General features: G+C 41.2%; 1 protein-coding gene across 1 annotated transcript in view; it reads right to left on the minus strand.

Moving 5' to 3' along the window:
• LOC141100710 (uncharacterized) overlaps positions 1-17,671 on the minus strand; it is a 503,724-nt gene that overhangs the window by 188,163 nt on the left and 297,890 nt on the right. Inside the window, exons 42-45 of the mRNA XM_073589357.1 lie at positions 15,831-16,036; positions 13,095-13,173; positions 10,565-10,741; positions 2,312-2,413 (exon numbers count right to left, since the gene is read on the minus strand). Coding sequence (XP_073445458.1) covers positions 2,312-2,413; positions 10,565-10,741; positions 13,095-13,173; positions 15,831-16,036 — 564 coding nt within the window. The remainder of the gene's footprint in view (positions 1-2,311; positions 2,414-10,564; positions 10,742-13,094; positions 13,174-15,830; positions 16,037-17,671) is intronic.

The following is a 17,671-nucleotide window of genomic DNA, read 5'->3' on the forward strand; positions in this document are numbered from 1 at the left end:
ATTGGTTGTCAGACATCAGCTGCTCTGGTTGTGTGGCAGCTCCGGATTGGTCCGCGGGCAAGGTCCAAACTTTTCTAATCCCATGTACCCTCCAACTCAGGTTGATGACCCTATAGAGCCCATGGATATCTTCTGGGCGGAATCTAACACCTGCTCAGTTTTTCCTCAAATGACCTATTTTGCCTGCAGGCAGATCGGTTATTATGCTAATAAATGTCGCAAGCGACGGAGGGAGTCACAGCGTCCAGTGGCTTTAGGGAGAAGGTCACTGGTTCTGGTTGATGTGTCCTCCAAATAGGCTTCTGGGGCACATATCTGTACACAGGGTGGTCTCTCTAGTATTACAAGGACCTCCATGCGGTTGGATCAAAGGAGGGCTTCGGCCAAGGACCAAAAGTACATCCATGCCCCCCAGCTTGTGGCGACTTTCAGGCCTGGAAATCATTGCCAGGGGAGATATGTTAGGTGTTGGGATTTTCCCACTGTATGGGATAGATCACAAGTCTTGTCTGGCCCTGCGGTTTCCCATTCAGGTCCGGCCGCTGAGACTGATGCTCAGCGCAGGTGTTGTCCTGGTGTCTTGCTCAGGTTCACACCATACATTTGGTTACTGCTGACTCTCTAGCTAAGCCTTTATTAACCAGTGACATACAGGTACAGCCTTGTGCTCTGGAGGCTAAGTACAGAGATCGCTTTACTGAGCATGCCCGTGATGTGGCATCTTCACATTGGTGGTTGGGAGATTGCTTTACTGAGCATGCCCGTGATGTGGCATCTTCTCATTGGTGGTTGGACGTCAGCTGCTCTGGTTGTGTGGCAGCTCCGGATTGGTCCGCGGGTAAGGTCTCGTCCATCCGGACATAAGTATAAAAGGTCCTCAGTGGTGCACACTAGTGTGCTAGTATCATTTATGGTTGGTGTGTGTGAGTGGATACACTACCACTCTGTATGCACGTGTGTGTGTTTAGTTACCACCTGAGATTTAGCCAGTTAGGGCTTTTTGTACCCGCATGGCTTAGCATCTGTTTCCCACATGTGTGCGGTTAGCACAATGGATGTACAGGGCAAGATCCAACCAAAGAGCTGTGCTCCCATGTGAAGTCTACAGGGTTTGTAGTTAGCCTCAGTTTTTGTATTTTTCTTGCGACTCAGCATCACTTTCGACCACGTGTGCGATTGACATGGGCCAGTTGCAGAGCGAGCGCAACCCTTTAGTTCTACCTCACTGTGAAGCTAACAGAGATGTGTATTGTGCGTTCTGTTCATACTGCGTGGAGTTAACACAGCCCCATTAAGGAGTTCGCTCGCTGTCTTTAGTTCGTAATTGTTCACATTGGCAGCAGTTTAACTGCCCCCCCGAGGAAGCCAACACGGCGAAACGTGCATCGGGGCACGTTCCTGGAGCTGGAAATTCACCCATATGGGTAAGCCCTAACAGGCACTTTAGTCTGCACTGTCACTTTATGGGAGAGTTACTTTAGGGTAACCATACCTACTATTTCCTTATAGTCTTGTCACCCTGCATTGGACTTTGTTTTTCCCTTTTTATAGGTGATTTTTGTGGATATATTATTTATGGCAGGGTGTTGTTTTGACTTTGAATTACAGCTTAGCTGGATTCTGTGGTTTACCTTACCATCTTACTACTTTTCTCCCTTGGAGACTTTCCCATATGGTGCATAGTATCGTGTCTAGGTTGTGAGTGGCTCCGGGATAGATTTTCTGTTTAACTCCTAAAACTGACCACTTCATCTATTATTACTTTTTTCATTGTGGTTTTATGTGATGATGATTAATAAAAAGAATATGTTTACATGCATTTTTTGCATCATGGTTTATTTAGGGCTGGATGCTCCTTTAATGTGTGAATTCTGATTATGGGTGGAGTTGCCCATCCCCTTTGGGGATTTTGGAAATTGTTTTTCACCCATTGTATCGGTTATATTAAACTAAATTTAAAAGGGTTTGTAGTTAGCCTCAGTTTTTGTATTTTTCTTGCGACTCAGCATCTCTTTCGACCACGTGTGCGATTGACACGGGCCAGTTGCAGAGCGAGCGCAACCCTTTAGTTCTACCTCACTGTGAAGCTAACAGAGATGTGTATTGTGCGTTCTGTTCATACTGCGTGGAGTTAACACAGTCCCATTAAGGAGTTCGCTCGCTGTCTTTAGTTCGTAATTGTTCACATTGGCAGCAGTTTATCATCTCTGCACGGTGGACCCCTGGTTGCGATTGCACTTTATAATTTATTTTAATTTAGTGCAATCAGCCTATTCTAACACACGTAGATCTAGTCTAATCCATTACTTACACTCCATTCCATAGTAGAATATCTCTTCTTCTGAGCTGTTAATGGGAAGGTTTGTGCCATTATTAAAGAAGAAATCATCACTCTTGTCATTATTCCAGGTACCTACAAAAAGTTATATTAAAATTATTGACTAAACTTCTACAACCAATCATTTTATGAAAAATAGTAATAAAAGCAGGTGCTTCAATCACCAACATATACACTTTATGCACAAATATTAGGTGAGTTTTTTAACCATATCATCAATTTTATGCAAATTTTCCAACTTCAAGATGCATTAACTTGAATGCTTATTTGTGAGAAGCAGATCAGGTGATGTGTATTTGTGCAATGAGGGCAGGTGGGGCCTAAAGATATATATCATCACACTTTATTAAGGTGTCCAAAATTATTAGTTTGTTTTCCTCAGGCAAATTGGCCAAAAAAAAGACTTAACTGGCTCTGGATAATTAAAAATTGTTAAACACCCAGTGATCATGAGACTGTTGTTTTATGACATATTATACTTCATGATAATGCTAACATTTATTCAATATGACTTGCATTTATTTGTGAAAATATCAGAAATTTGGCGAAAATTTCACAATTTTCAAACTTTTAACTGTTATGCCCTTAAAACAGTTATGTCACACAAAACAATTAATAACATATACCACAGATCTGCTTTATATCTGCATCATTTTTTAAACTTTTTTTGTTAGGAAGTTAGAAGGGTTAAAAGTTGATGAATTTTTTTCAGGGGCCACATCACATTTGAAGTGATTTTGGGGGGTCTATATGACAGAAAACACGAAAAAGTAACACCATTCTAAAAACTGCACCCCTCATAGTTCTCAAAACCACATTTATGAAGTTAAGTAACCCTTCAGGTGCTTCATAGGAATTTAAGTAACATGGAAGGAAAACATGAACATTTTACTTTTTTTCACAAAACTTTTTCTATTGCTCCAAATTTTTCATTTTCACAAGGTTAACTAAACAAAATGTACTCCAAAATTTGTTGAGCAATTTCTTCTGAGTATGCCAATACCCCATATGTGGAGAGAAAACTAATGTTTGAATGCACAACAGGATTCGGAAGGGAAGGAGCACCTTTTGATCCAAAAACGCCTGGAATTAAGAAAGGACTCCATGTCGCGTTTTGAGAGCCCCCGATGTACCTGCACAGTGGAAACCCCCACAAGTGACCTTGTTTTGGTAACTAGATGCCTAAAGGAATTTCTCCAGATGTTCTTTGAGCACATAGATCTTCCAGGTGCTTCACAGAAGTTTATAGAAGTTTATAATGCAGAGCTGTGAAACTAAAAAAAATCAAATTTTTCCCTCAAAAATGCTCTTTTAACCCCACATTTTTTATTTTCACAGTGGTACCAGGAAAAAATAGACCCACAAACTAGTTATGCAATTACTCTTGTGTATGACAATACCCTATAAAGGAGGGAAAACTACTGTTTGGGTGCATGGCAGGGCTCAAAAGGGAAGGAGCACCATTTGACTTTTTGAATGCAAAAATAGCTGGAACTGAGAGCAGCCCTTGATGAGCCTAAACAGTGAAAACCCTCCACAAATGATTTTGTGGAAACTAGACCCCTCAAGGAATTTATCTAGATGTGCTTTGATCACTTTGAACCCCCAGGTGCTTCACAGAAGTTTGTAACGTAGATCCGTGAAAAAAAAAATTCCATTTGTTCCACACAAATGTACTTTTAGCCCCACTTGTTATATTTTAACATGGGTAACAGGAGAAAATGGACCCCAAAATTTGTTGTGCAATATCTTCTGAGTATGCCAATACCCCATATGTGGGGGAACACTGCTGTTTGGGAGCACAGCAGGGCTCGGAAGGGAAGGAGTGACGTTTTGGAACGCAGACTTTGATGGAATGGTCTGCGGGCATTATGTTGCATTTGGAGAGCCCTTCATGTACTTAAATAGTGGAAACCCTTCACAAATGACCCTATATTGGAATTGATCTATTGTTTTCCTGGTATGTGAACTTTATAATGTGCTGGCATAAGTAAGTTTTGCAGCATGCATCAGGTTGGCATATGTAAGTTGTGTAATGAGGTTGGCATAAGTGAGTTGTGTAGAGCACATCAGGTTGGCATACGTAAGCTGTGCAGAGTGCATCAGGTTGGCATATGTGAGTTGTGTAGAATGCATTAAGTTGACATATGTAAGTTTTGTAGAGTGCATCAGATTGTATACAGTATATAGTGCATCAGGTTGGCATATGCAAGTTGTGTAATATACATCAGGTTAGCTTACATGAGTTGTGTAATGTACATCGAGTTGGCATATGTAAGTTGTGTAGAGTTCATCAGGCTGGCATATGTGAGTTGTGTAACGTGCATCAGGTTGGCATATGTGAGTTGTGTAGAGTGCATTAGGTTGGCATTTGGAAGTTGTGTAAGTAAAAAATGAATTTTGTAGTCCATGGATGAGTGGTACAGTTTGAAGCATTTTTTAATTCACAGGCTAGGTTTCGCAGGGCATGTGTTGCATTGATAAGTGGTGACCTTTCTAATCCTTCTTCTATAGCATACTGTACTTGGCATCTTTTTTACAATATCCCTTTCTTTGTGGTTTGAGGGACTTCACCAAGGAAATGTTGACCTCGTACGATAGGGGCACCTTCGGTTTCGGAATCCCCATTTTGTCTCTGATCAGTTGATCTCTTTTGCTCTGTCTTCAGAATATACCTGAGTGCTGATATAGTGATTTAAAGTCTAGCGACTTCAGGGCCTTTTTCTATCAGACGTGTTGGACATTCTTTTTGGCAGGGTTTTTTGTGTGATTGCAGTCAGCAGCTTTTCTTTCCTGTCCTTTCTAGTTAGCGAGGGCCCCATCGTTTGCTCATCCTATCTTTATACCTGTGTCTGTTTTCATCTTGTTTCACCGACAATACATGTTGGGGGCTGTCTATTACTTTGGGGTCTGCTCTGGGGCAGTTTAGATTTTCCCTTTCTTTCTTTAGGCTTATTTAGTTCTCCGGCTGTGACGTGGCGTCTAGGACCACTGTAGGCACGTTCCACGGCTACTGCTAGTTGTTGTGGATAGGATCAGGGGTCTGCAATCCGCTAGTTACCAACCTCTCTGGTTTTCTGGGCTTAGCTTGCTTTTTGTTTTTTCCTCCTCGGTGACTCATTCATAACAGGGGAGATTTAGTGTGGGGGGAGATTTAGTGTGGGAAGATTTAGTGTAACGGGGTGGTGAAGTTTTCAGGACACAAGTATGGTGAGCAAAGAAGGAATAGGTGCAGACATAATATAGGGAGTGGGAGAAATTTAAAGACACAGTACGAGGAGCAAGGGAGTAGATTGGGGGCATGCATGAAGAAATCGCACAGGCACAGTTTGGCGAGTGAGGGGATTGATTTGGACTCAGAATGGGGGATGGATGTGAAGACAGGGGAGGGAAGGGAAGGAATGTATGCGCACACAGTATGGGGAGCGAGAGTGATTATGGGTGCGGACACAGTATGGTGAGTGGGGGCTGGGTGTGGACACAGTATGAGTAGCAAGAGGACACAGGTATGCCAACACAGTATGGGGAGTGTGGGTAATGGAATGTGTGGAGACACAGTATGGGGAGCGAGGGTGAGGGGATGTGTGCAACCACAGAATGGGAAGTCAGGGGATGTGTGAAGCAGCAGTATGGCGAGTGAGGGGGTAAGTAAAAGACAGTATGGTTAGCAGGGGGATATGAGAGGAGACAGTATGAAGAGGGAGGGGAAACATGTGAAGAGACTATTGAGAGGAATAGTGTGGGGATACAGTTTGGGGGGAGGAAAGTGTGAGTAAGCACAGAATAGAGACTGAGGAGTGTGTTGCGATAGTATGAGGGGACAGTGTAAGGTCACAGCCAGGAGGGGATGATAAGCCAAGGAGAGGGAGTGTGATGAGGGGACACAGTATAGAGACTGGGACCTATAGGGAGGACAAAGTATGAGAGGACAGTTTGAAATGGGGACCAGTATGGAAAGGAGTAGGCAGTGTGCGGGTCATATTTTGTGCAGCAAATATAGTGAAGGGAAATTATTTATTCAGGGGCTCAGCGTAGAGCAGATATTTTTATTCAGGAGTATTATTTTTAAGAACATCTTGTGGGGATGTGCTGCAGATGACCGGAGAAGATGGATGTCTGCAGAGACAAGCTGTGGATGAGGAAAGTCATCATGGAGCCTGGACAAGATGAAGAAAAGAAAGTGAACAACTCTAATCTAAGACGTCATCTATCAGGTACCTAGATGTCAATGTTTTTTGTGATACTAATTGTCATTTTTCTCACAGTGTGCTCTGTATGCTGGATTCTCTGGTGCCATCGATTTGCATGCACATGGCACATGCTGACTAGACATGCATGGACTCACTCAATGAAAATTAATTGAACAAGACCAGATACATTTGAATGTGGCCAGAAGTATACAAATCACATACTTGACACAGACAGTGTCATGTTGGAGCCGTTATACTGATTAAAATGATACCTTGTCTGATGAAGTCCGTCTAGTGGTTATTGCTTAATCTTTATTATTATTTAGTCTGGGGCGAGGCTGTGGGGGGATCTTCATTTATATATTCATCAGATAGGCTTCAGCCCCTTATTTTACATAATGAATATTATATGTATTTGAAAAAAAATCTCCTTCTGCAGGCAGTCGCCAACGGCGGCACCTGTGCTGCAGTATGATTGCATCTATAATATGTAGTTCATTATTTTTTTGATGGTATACATTAATTCATAAGCAAAAAAAGTCAGAAAATAGTGCCCCATTCAAGATGGCAACGGATAGCCGATAGTTGCTATGGTGCAGGCGCCGTTGGCGCCATCTTCCTAGAGAAAAAAAATGTCCCCACTAAGATAGCACCAGCATTCCTGCGCAGTAGCTTCTTTTGGCGATCCGATAGATGCCTCTGTGCAAGCGCCAGCTGTGCCATCTTGGAGGAGGCGATTTTTTTTTTCTATTAAGATGGTGTCGCCTGCGCGGTTGCAGCTATTGGCAATCCAATAGCTACTACTGCGCCATATTATGTATAGAGCAGTCATGGTCACAAGAAGATGGTGGAGAATGGTAAATTTTGTCTAAGGAGGACCAAGGTGCTGTGATGGAAGAGAAGGTGGTGGATGATGAAGTCACTGGCCCAACCTGGGAAGCTAGCATGCATACCGAGGACAGCAGCACTGAGGGGGACAGCTGACTAGCGGGGGATAACACGTCGCTTCAGGCCGCGCACAATTCCTATAATGTCCAGAAAGACATAATACAGCATAGGTGTTCTGACCAGCGCTGCACTCTCTATACCGCACTTAAAGTGATGTGGTGAATCTTCTTCATACCTCTTTTTGATCAGACATCCAGCATTTTATTGCAGTCTGCAACTGATGAAGGCCATGACTGGCCAAAACGTTTTATTTTAGCTGCATTACACTACACTATTTTTATTCCTGAAGTTGAGTGCCAAGTTCTTTATTTATACACAAGGTGTGGGGACCTACTTGTGCACACTCTTAAGTAGTTCATATGGTGTTTTTCCTTCCTGGACCAATTTAATGACACCTCCCAGCGCCCATGTCCTTATTACTGGGTATTTTTGAGGAGGGAAAAGTTTGAAAGTTGGTCAAGCAATACCTGGCCAATAAAACCAGCAAACTCCCTAATTCCTCTGCAACCCTCAACTATAGGGTTTTAAAGCTGGACATCTGCCATGATCTGTCCCTCTTTGCCTTGGAGGTGTTTTGCTGCCATTCAAATAGCAATTTGTCTGAGTAGATTTTAGTGCTGCTTTCGCTTGTCACATTCGTATTTGTGTTCAGATACCAGAGCGTTTTCCTCAAAATCGGCAAAATTCTGCCAAAGTTCGGTTAATGATCAAATTTATGCTGATGCTTTTTTAAGACTTTGGGTAGGATAGTGGTCAGAGGTCAGAGAAGCAGAAGACTGTATTTTTTTTTCATTAACGTGAGGCGATTCTGGTAGCAGAAACCATCCACAACATTGAGACACAAGGGCTTCTGTCATTGGCTGCTGAAGTAACAAGTCCCTCTGCATATAAAAAAGGACATGCTTTTGTGCCATTTTGTCAGTTTAAGAGCCAGTGAGGCTGCTCCTGCTGTTGCAAGTAGTCAGATAGGATCCTGTTTGAAATCACCTTTCAGGCATCTAAATCGTTTGTGCTAAAAATGTGGGCCAAGGACCATTCCACATTTCCGAATCTAAATCCTTTCTACTAATAGAGTGGGCCATACACCAGGCCACATTTCTGATTCTAAATTATTTGTGCTAATAGTGTGGTCCAGCTAGGCGTTTATGTTGCGGAATCAAAATCCTTTCTGCTATTAGTATGGGCCATGCACCAGACACATTTCAGAATCTAAATCGTTGTTGCTAATAGTGTGGGCTAGAGACCAGACCACATTTCAGAATGTAAATCCTTTCTGTTAATAGTGTGGGCCAGAGACCAGGCCACATTTCAGAATCCTAATAATTTGTGCTAATAGTGTGAGCCAGAGACCAGGCCACATTTTAGAATATAAACCATTTGTGCTAATGTGGCGCCCCTGAGGGTTCAGTCGCCACAGAGGTACTGCACCTCCTCCTGAGGTGTGGTACCCCACTATCCAGGTAAGGTGGAGACACCTGACCACGCTCCAACACCTGCACCCCACACCACAAAGTAGTGTAACAAAGCACCTTCGGCGGCTCCCTGCTTGGAGTGTAGCATAGCACCCCTTGGTGGCTCCCTGCTTGGAACACAAAACGTGCTGGGAGGTGGGTGGAGCTTAGTTCACATAAAAGAGCGGGAAGAGTTGAGTCAGTCAGTCAGTCTTTCATTCAGTCAGTGAGTGAGAATGTAGAAGGACAGAGTGTGAGAAAGAGAAGATCCCCGGGAGAGGGATGGAAGAAAGAAGTGCTGCAGCAGGCCACAGTGATCTGGGTCTGCTGGCACAGGAAAGAGACAAAGAAAGGAAGCTTGATTCTCCATTGGGAAGAAGGATTAGCACGGAAGGTAAGGAGAATAAGAGAACAAGGACCAGGGTTAGAGGAGAACCCTTTTCAAGTTCTAAGCGCAAGGCCGGGGTCCGGTCCCCGAGGTTGTACGGATACTAATGGTCCTGCAGCAGACACCGGAGGAATAGATGTAGTGACCACTTTATTCCCACACAAGACTTGGGGGCACAACAGCAACATATTAATGAGCGGGGACTTAGTAGCAAGGTGTCCCCGAAGCAGGCTACAGCTGTCTGCTGTACAAGTAGAGTTCATAGGAACATCTGACAGGAGGAACTCCAGTGTAACTCAGTACTAGGAGTACTTCATTCAAAGGCGCTATAAGAGGAGACGTTCAGAAAAGACACATATGTTGCCGGAGTGTTGGAAAGGAGTACTTCATCTTGCCTGGAAGTTGGCTGAGCTTCTGACCCGGAGGACACGGCACGGATGCGGGCACCTGTACCTGCAACAGACTGTGAGTAAAGCTTTGGAACTACATGCCCTGGTGTCCTCCACTTATTCCTGCGTCAACCTGCCCAGCACGGCTACACCCCTTGCGCCTGACACTACACTATCTAAGTGTCACTTCACCTACACTGCCCTGGGACTACAGCCCTGCCTGTGGAGGGCTATAACATCACTGCTGCACCACACCATCTGTCCCAGAGGATCTGTCTGCAGCGTCGGCTTACATCTCTATTGCCGAACACCACAGGTGGCATCACGAATCACTCATCATCAGCACACTGAACATTCCCCTTTTACAAAGGGCGCCCAGGGCCATGGGCCGGATCCCAGCTGCCGTGACTTATCCCATTGAAGCTCATCGGGCCCGGTACCAAGTACCCCACAGCCCTGGGTGTGAGGGTGTCCCACTAATAGTGTGGGCCAGCCAATAGTCCAAATATCAGAATCTAAATATTTTGTGCTAATTATGTGGGATAAATATTCAGGTTTATTAACTATTACAATGACCGACAGCATTGTAGTTGTTCAAAAATATTTTCAATCTTCAAAAATACAAATTGCCTAATAATTGTGCACACAGTATAAATTTATAGAGGCAAAATTATTGATATAGGCTAAATGTAATGCTTGAAATAGAACAAAGTAAAAAGTACAGCAGGGCTTCTACAAAAACAATTTGTTGTGACATTTTTGCTAATACGTATGTACAGAGGAAGAACAATAACAAAACTAAGAGAAAATGATGATTTAAAAAAATTAACCATACATAGAACTAATTGACTGGCACTTACCCAGCAGTCCTTTGGTGTTATTCAGGAAGCTACCGGGAAGATTGGATACAGCAGTCAGCATATTAGACTGGGCTGACACTTGTACAGACAGAGAACCTTCAAAGGTTGCAGTGATAGTTGAGCTATTGCTTTTGAGGAAGACGGCAGAATTGGTGTTATTAATCTTGGCTTCCATGTCTAGAAATAAAACAAAATTACAATATAGATTATAAGTTTCCTGATCAATAAATATTCATTCTATTTATTATATTTTTTTCCTGTTAAAAGCATAACATTTTTATCGTGTATAAAAGCGACACTTAGAAAAATGTTCATAGAAATATTTTTAGGTTTGGTGAAAATTAATATTTTTCAAAAAAACATATTCCATTTGTAACTTGAATTACTAAGATAAAAAATTTTGACTTTAATATAGACTAAATTGTAATAAACTCTAAAATTGTCTAATCTAAAAAAATTAAAATGCATTTTACAGTAGACACAATTTATTGCTACAAATACTTTTCTTTTGTATCTTACCATTTTATATGTTCATGTTAAACTTAAAAGGGGTTATCAATCTCCGCTGTGCTCTGCTCATAAATATTCGAGACCAAAACACTTCCATGTTATCTCTGTATGTGGTTGCCTCACTTGGTAGCACAGGGGCCCCATTCAATCACAGAGATAGATTCTCAGCTATGACATTTATGACCTATTGTCTGTCTAGGATAGGGAAACTTAAAAGAGGTTTTCCAACTTCTACACAAATTTTTGCATTCACTCTGACGGCAGACTTTCAAAATTGTGACTGTACAATGATCACACTGTCATGATTCGCTTTATTCCCAGCGTGAGCGAGTGGTCAGGTACTCACAGATATGGGACTTCCACTCTTGTGGTTTCGTGTTGACTAGCCTCTTGTCCACTTCTATCAATATTCTTGCACATTTGCAGTCACATGCCTAGATTCTCATTCCCTTCTATTAAAGGGGTATTCCCATCTGCGATATACTATCCCAATGTGTAGTAGGTGTAATAATTATAATAATAATATTAGCAAATACCTCCAATTAGAAATGTAGTATAGTTCTTCTGATAAGCTATGTTGCTTACCACAAGTGCAGGCATTATAGTAGCTTAGGTATCCATAGTTACGACAACTCATATAGTGACAGTTATTTAGCTGGATATCTAAGCGACTGCAATGCCCTGCACATGAGGAAACAACATAGTGAATCAGAAGAACTATACTACATTTCTAATTGGAAGCATTTGCTAATATTATTATTGCACCTACTACATATTGGGATAGGATCTTATAGATGCAAATACTCGCTGGATGATATTTTGACAGAAGCCGTCGAGAAGCTGGTCAGCATGTGCGTTTAATTATGAAAATCACATATCTGTGGTCACATGACCACCTGCAAGCATTTGAAATATTCGGGAGTTGTCATAGTGAGCACCTCGCACATTGTCATAATTTGTTAATCTGAAGTCACAGATTGCAACATGCGAAACGCGCGTTGGAGTGGGGGGTGGCAGTGACGACATGTATATGATGAATCCTGGTTAGTACTTGAAGCTTTTTCTTTATGTTTATCTAGATTATGGGATTTATTATTCACTTTATTGACTAATAACTACTTTATATATGCACTGCACTTTATTTTTATGTATTTTTATGTATTTATTGGTCAATATCTCTAAATATAATATATTGGGTTGGATTAATATTATATTTCAATATAAATGTGCTGGTCTACTCCCCCCTTTTTTTGCTTTTTTATTATGTGTTGTCTTATATTGTGGTTTTAATGTGTCCTATGGTGTCCTTAATAAAATTGAATATATTGATTCTAACTTTGTAATAGTGTAATTAATTTTTTGGATATGTGGCCCTTTTTGGTTTTACAATGTTCTTTTGCCCGTATCATTTGATTATGTACTAGGTTGTTGATACTCCTATTTCTTTGGTTAAGATAGTTGTTATTAACCTGCCTGTTTTGGATAGCGCCAATCTCTGGTGACTCAGAGCCATCAAGGACCGCTACTGCGTGCAATTCTGTGACTTCTGGGGACATCATGATGAGAGAGCAGACCGGAAGAGGAAAAGATGCTCTGTTAACATGAGGTTAAATGGAGCAGCAGAATCACTGCCAAGAGTGGTCCATGACTGCTCTAAGCCAGCAGAGATTGGGCTGAGCAAAAAAGGCAGGTAGTTAGCTACAACCTGTCTGTACATTTTTAACCTGATAGGAAAAAATAAGCCAAGTCCTGAAGAACCCCTTTAACTTTTAATTTATTCCTAAAATAAAATGTTAGTTTTTAAGTCTGCATACAGAAAGCCATAGCAAGTGGAAAGTACTCGTGTCTAAGCGCTCTTTATTTTCCCAAATCTACTGTGCATGTAGTCTAATGTTACAAGTTGGGAAAAGAAAGGATGCATTTTGTCTGCCTCTGCTTCCACTTTTGGAGCTAGTGTGTACAAAGTCAAATCTTCAATATCCATTCCATAGCATATCTCATGAAATAAAAATTTGCTTACCTTGTGAATAACCGAATAATACTTTCTGACCATCAAGGAAAGTGTTTATACTGCTAGAATTACCCAGATACCACTCCACCTGGGAGTTGTTAAAAAAAGAAATCATGTTATGTTCCATAGTAATGGCAAAGACTAAAACACAGTACTGGTATTCTCGTATTTTCTATTCCATGGTGATTTATCAATCATTAATAGGGACATATCACGCAGACACAATGGCATGTAAAAGTTGGGGCACCCATGGTCAAAATTACTGTTTTGTGAAGAGTTAAGCAAGTTGAAGATGAAATGATAATTAAAAGGACTAAAGTTAAAGATGATACAATTCAGTTGCATTGTAGGCTAAATATATATATATATATATATATATATATATATATATAAATCACACAAAAGAAAATGAGCCCATGAAAAAGTTTGGACACCCTGCATTGCCTACCTAGTAACCTGTGCTTTGCAAGTATCACAGCTTGTAAACTCTTTTTGCAGCCAGCCAAGAGGCTTTCAATTCTTGTTTGTGGGATTTTCATCCATTTTTTCTGGGAAAATTCTCCCAATTCTGTGAGATTCCTGGGTCGTCTTGCATGCACTGCTATTTTGTGGTGTAGCCACAGATTTTCAATGATGTTCAGATTAGTGGACTGTAAGGGCCATGGTAAAACCTTCAGCTTGCTTCTTTTAAGGTAGTCTATAATAGGCTTTGATATGTGTTTATCGTTATCATTATCCATTTGTAGAAGCCATAATCCTTTCAACTTCAGCTTTTTTATAAATGGTGTTATATTTCCCGTGCCTTTGGATGCAGCACAACCCAAAGCAAGATTGATCCACCTCCATGCTTAATGGTTAGCCAGACATTATTTTCCTGAAATTCTTTGCCCTTTTTTCTCCACACATACCTTTGATCATTGTGGCCAAAGAGTTCTATTTTAACCTCAATGGTCCACAGGACATGTTTTCAAAATGCATCAGGCTTGTTTAGATGTTCTTTTGCATGCTTCTGATGCTAAATTTTATGGTGAGGACGCAGGAAAGGTATTATTCTGATGACTCTTCCATGAAGGCCAAATTTGTGCAGGTGTTTCTGAACAGTAGAACAATGTACCACAACTCGAGTCTGCTAAATCTTTCTGAAGGCCATTTGCAGTCATAGGAGGGTTCTGATTAGACGCTCTAGCAATTCTGCAAGCAACTCGTACTGGAATTTTGCTTGGTCTACCAGACCTCATCTTGACCTCTACTGTTCCTTTTAACTACCATTTCTTAATTACATTTTGAACGGAGGAAAGAGCAACTTGAAAATGCTTTGCTATTTTCTTATAGCCTTCTGCTTTGTGGGACTACATCATTTTCATTTTCAGAGTACTAGGCAGTTACTTAGAAGAATCCATGACTGCTGTTTTTTGGCACAAGGTTAGATGAGGCAGGATTTTTATAAAGGTGAAAAATTTGCATCACCTGGCTTTTAATAATGATGATAGTCGATAAGCCATAACTCTAAGAGGTTAATTAATGTCTGAAACCTTGGGCAAAGTTATCAGAACACACAACTATCCAAGGATGCCCAAATATTTGCATTGGCTCATTTTTCTTTTTGTAACTTTTTTAAATTGTAAAAAATAACTATATATATATATATATATATATATATGTTTAACTTTTGCCCTTTTAGAGATCATTTCATCTTCAACTTGCTTAACTGTTCACGATAACAGTCATTTTGACCAAGGGTGCCCAAACTTTTACATGCCACTGTATGTGAAACATATCTGATGCCACAAACAATAGGTGTGGGCAATAGTTAAAGTGGGAGATGAGCGAATAAATTCACATGGCATTGAATTCTATTAGACTTTTACAAAAAACTTCATTTGTCAAAATGCAGATTTTTTGTGATTTGCTTTTGCACAAATTCAGCAAAATGATGGCCATTGGCCACTATTTTTCTGAGCCAAAAAAGTAAAGAAATTGTAAAGAAAAGGAAACCTTATACTCATTTCTCCGGCCTTCGTGCTCCTCGCCGCCACATGTACATTCCTTGACGCATCTTCAGATTGGTATCAGCTTTGGTGAAATCCATGTGCCTCGATCAATAGGCTGAGACTTCTTGGTTTGCTAGGTCTGGGAGCTTTTTGTGCATGCACTCGCATAGGTCGCAAACCACGCCAGGATGTATGATGTCAATGCATATGCCACAACCTTTGAGGGTGCATGTGCGAACCCTCCTAGCAAACTCTGAATCCTCAACAAAGCGACCAAGGATGGGGAATTTCATCACTGCCTACGCTGATCTGAAGACGCAATGAGGACCGAACAGGTGGCAGTGAGGTCATTTTTTTATTTTTGTTACATATTATGTTTATTATTCTCTGGGGATGGGAGAGCCCCTAGAGCATGATAAGACATTATATTCTCAGAGAACTTCTCTGTAAATCGAATTTGCTGAGAAAAATCTTGTCGTTTTTACTGACATTTTTGTACTAAATTCATCTTAATTGCGCAATAAATTCATAAATTTTGCACAAAGCCAAAAATTGTTGAAAATTGATTTGTGTTTTTGTCTAAAATTAGAAATTCGCTAAATAAAAGGTATTTACGCCAAAATACTGACGGAAATGCAATGATGAATCTGGCCCAATGTGTAGACTGACATAACAGGGAATGTTAATACTTCAGTATAGAGGCTGATATTTTACCTACCATTTGTTCCCATAATTACGGTACTCTGATACTCACTGTAACACTAGCATTGCTTGATGAGTATTGTATGGCAAAAGCCTGGAAGTTGGTGGCTTTCGCTGCTTCAGTCTGCACTGTACGACCTTGTAGAATTAAAGAGATTTCTGAGTCTGATGCATTAAGAAGGAGGAAATCTCCAAGTCCATTGAATGTGTAGGTTAACCCATCTAGAGTCGTTATGTGAGGATCTCCAAACATCCCCCCTGTAGCAAAAAATTAATAAATTGTTTAGACTTCAGTAATTTATTTATTGCTGATGCAAGCTACCATAGTTTTTACAAAATTTTTTATAAAATTCTTCATAATAAAATATATGTACATTTTAAGCTGGATAGTCAATAATTTTTATTTTTTTCACAATGATTTAAAAAAAAGGAAAATTACCTCAAATTGTAAACTTTTAGAATTTTTATTCATTCCCTCACTGCTGTTGTTTAGGTTCCCTGCTTCATAATACACCCATGTGATTTTTTTCAATGATAGTGGGCTAGCCAACTGCAGGCCAAAAACATGACATCTATGGTGACATCACTAGAGTAGTCTGTGACCGCATGACCAACTCCTCCCTTGTGGTTTATATGAGTGATATTATGTGAGAAAGTAGAAAGAAATATCTGGAATATGACAAAACAATCAGATTAAGGGCACATTTAGGCTAGGTTCACATTTGCGTATGGAGGAAATGCATACATCTGCGCACTTCCTCCGTGAAGCTCTGCCCACGGCTGCACCTCCTCCGGTCAGCTCCACCTACGTCTGCATATTTCTGCATGCGGCTTGTGTACCCTATCTATAACATTGGGTGCGCAGGTCATGCGGATGTATGCGGATGCCACCGCATGCATCATTTTGATGATGCAGCGCCCACATAAAATTCCAAAATGATGCGTTCGATGCGGGTCACCACATCGTCAAAACGACGCATGCAGGGGCATCAGTATACATCCGCATGACCTGCGTACCCAATGTTATAGATAGGGTAGGCCGCATGCAGAAGTATGTGGATGTAGGCGGAGTTGACCGGAGGAGGTGCAGCCATGGACGGAACTTCACGGAGGAAGTCCGCAGACATCTGCACTTCCTCCATATGCAAATGTGAACCTACGCTTACACAACTGTACTTTCTGTTCAAGTTCTGTCCATAAAAAAATGGACTACACTTGGACCAATGTTATTCAATGTTGCAGTGCAGATGAGTGATTTTTTTTTTATCACGGACCAAATCTGTTTGTGAAAAAAAATCGCAGCATGCTCTAGTGTCTTTTGTAAATCGGGTGAGACACCCCCACAAATAACATACACATATGTTGCACCGCCTTGTGGGATGCAGGGCCTAGTACCTCGGAGGGTGGTTCAGTCACGGTGACTCTGTTGGCTCTAACAATCCCTAGGTTAGGTGGCAATTATAAAAGGGGGAGTTTACAGATATATGAGACTGAGGGTTATGTTGATGCCTGCAAGGTATGAGGCCGCGGAGGAAAGAAGCATACACCGGAGGGCCTGTGCAAACTTGAAAGATGAATTTTACTGAAGGCTTGAAACAATTCTTATGTTTTTTCCATAAAACAGTCATGGATAACAGATACAATTTTCCTTAAGCATTGTGTTAGTCAAAGCCTTTTCTCGGTCCCGGGCTTGGGAGGATGGCAGTAACTTTTCATATAACTAACTGTGCTGCGTGAAGGGGGAGGATTAGCTGACCTTAATCCGATCAGAGTATCCGGATAATCTGCTGCGCAGCTCTGCAGCTCCTTCGCTTGTCTCAGCACTTTGTTGCTGTAAATGCGGGGCACTCCAAGAAAAAGGTGCTTTGTATTACCCGCTGGTCCTAGACGGGG

This window comes from Dendrobates tinctorius, unplaced genomic scaffold, assembly GCF_039654945.1.
Source record: "Dendrobates tinctorius isolate UK_male_01 unplaced genomic scaffold, ASM3965494v1 ptg000107l, whole genome shotgun sequence".
NCBI classification, from domain to species: Eukaryota; Metazoa; Chordata; class Amphibia; order Anura; family Dendrobatidae; genus Dendrobates; species Dendrobates tinctorius.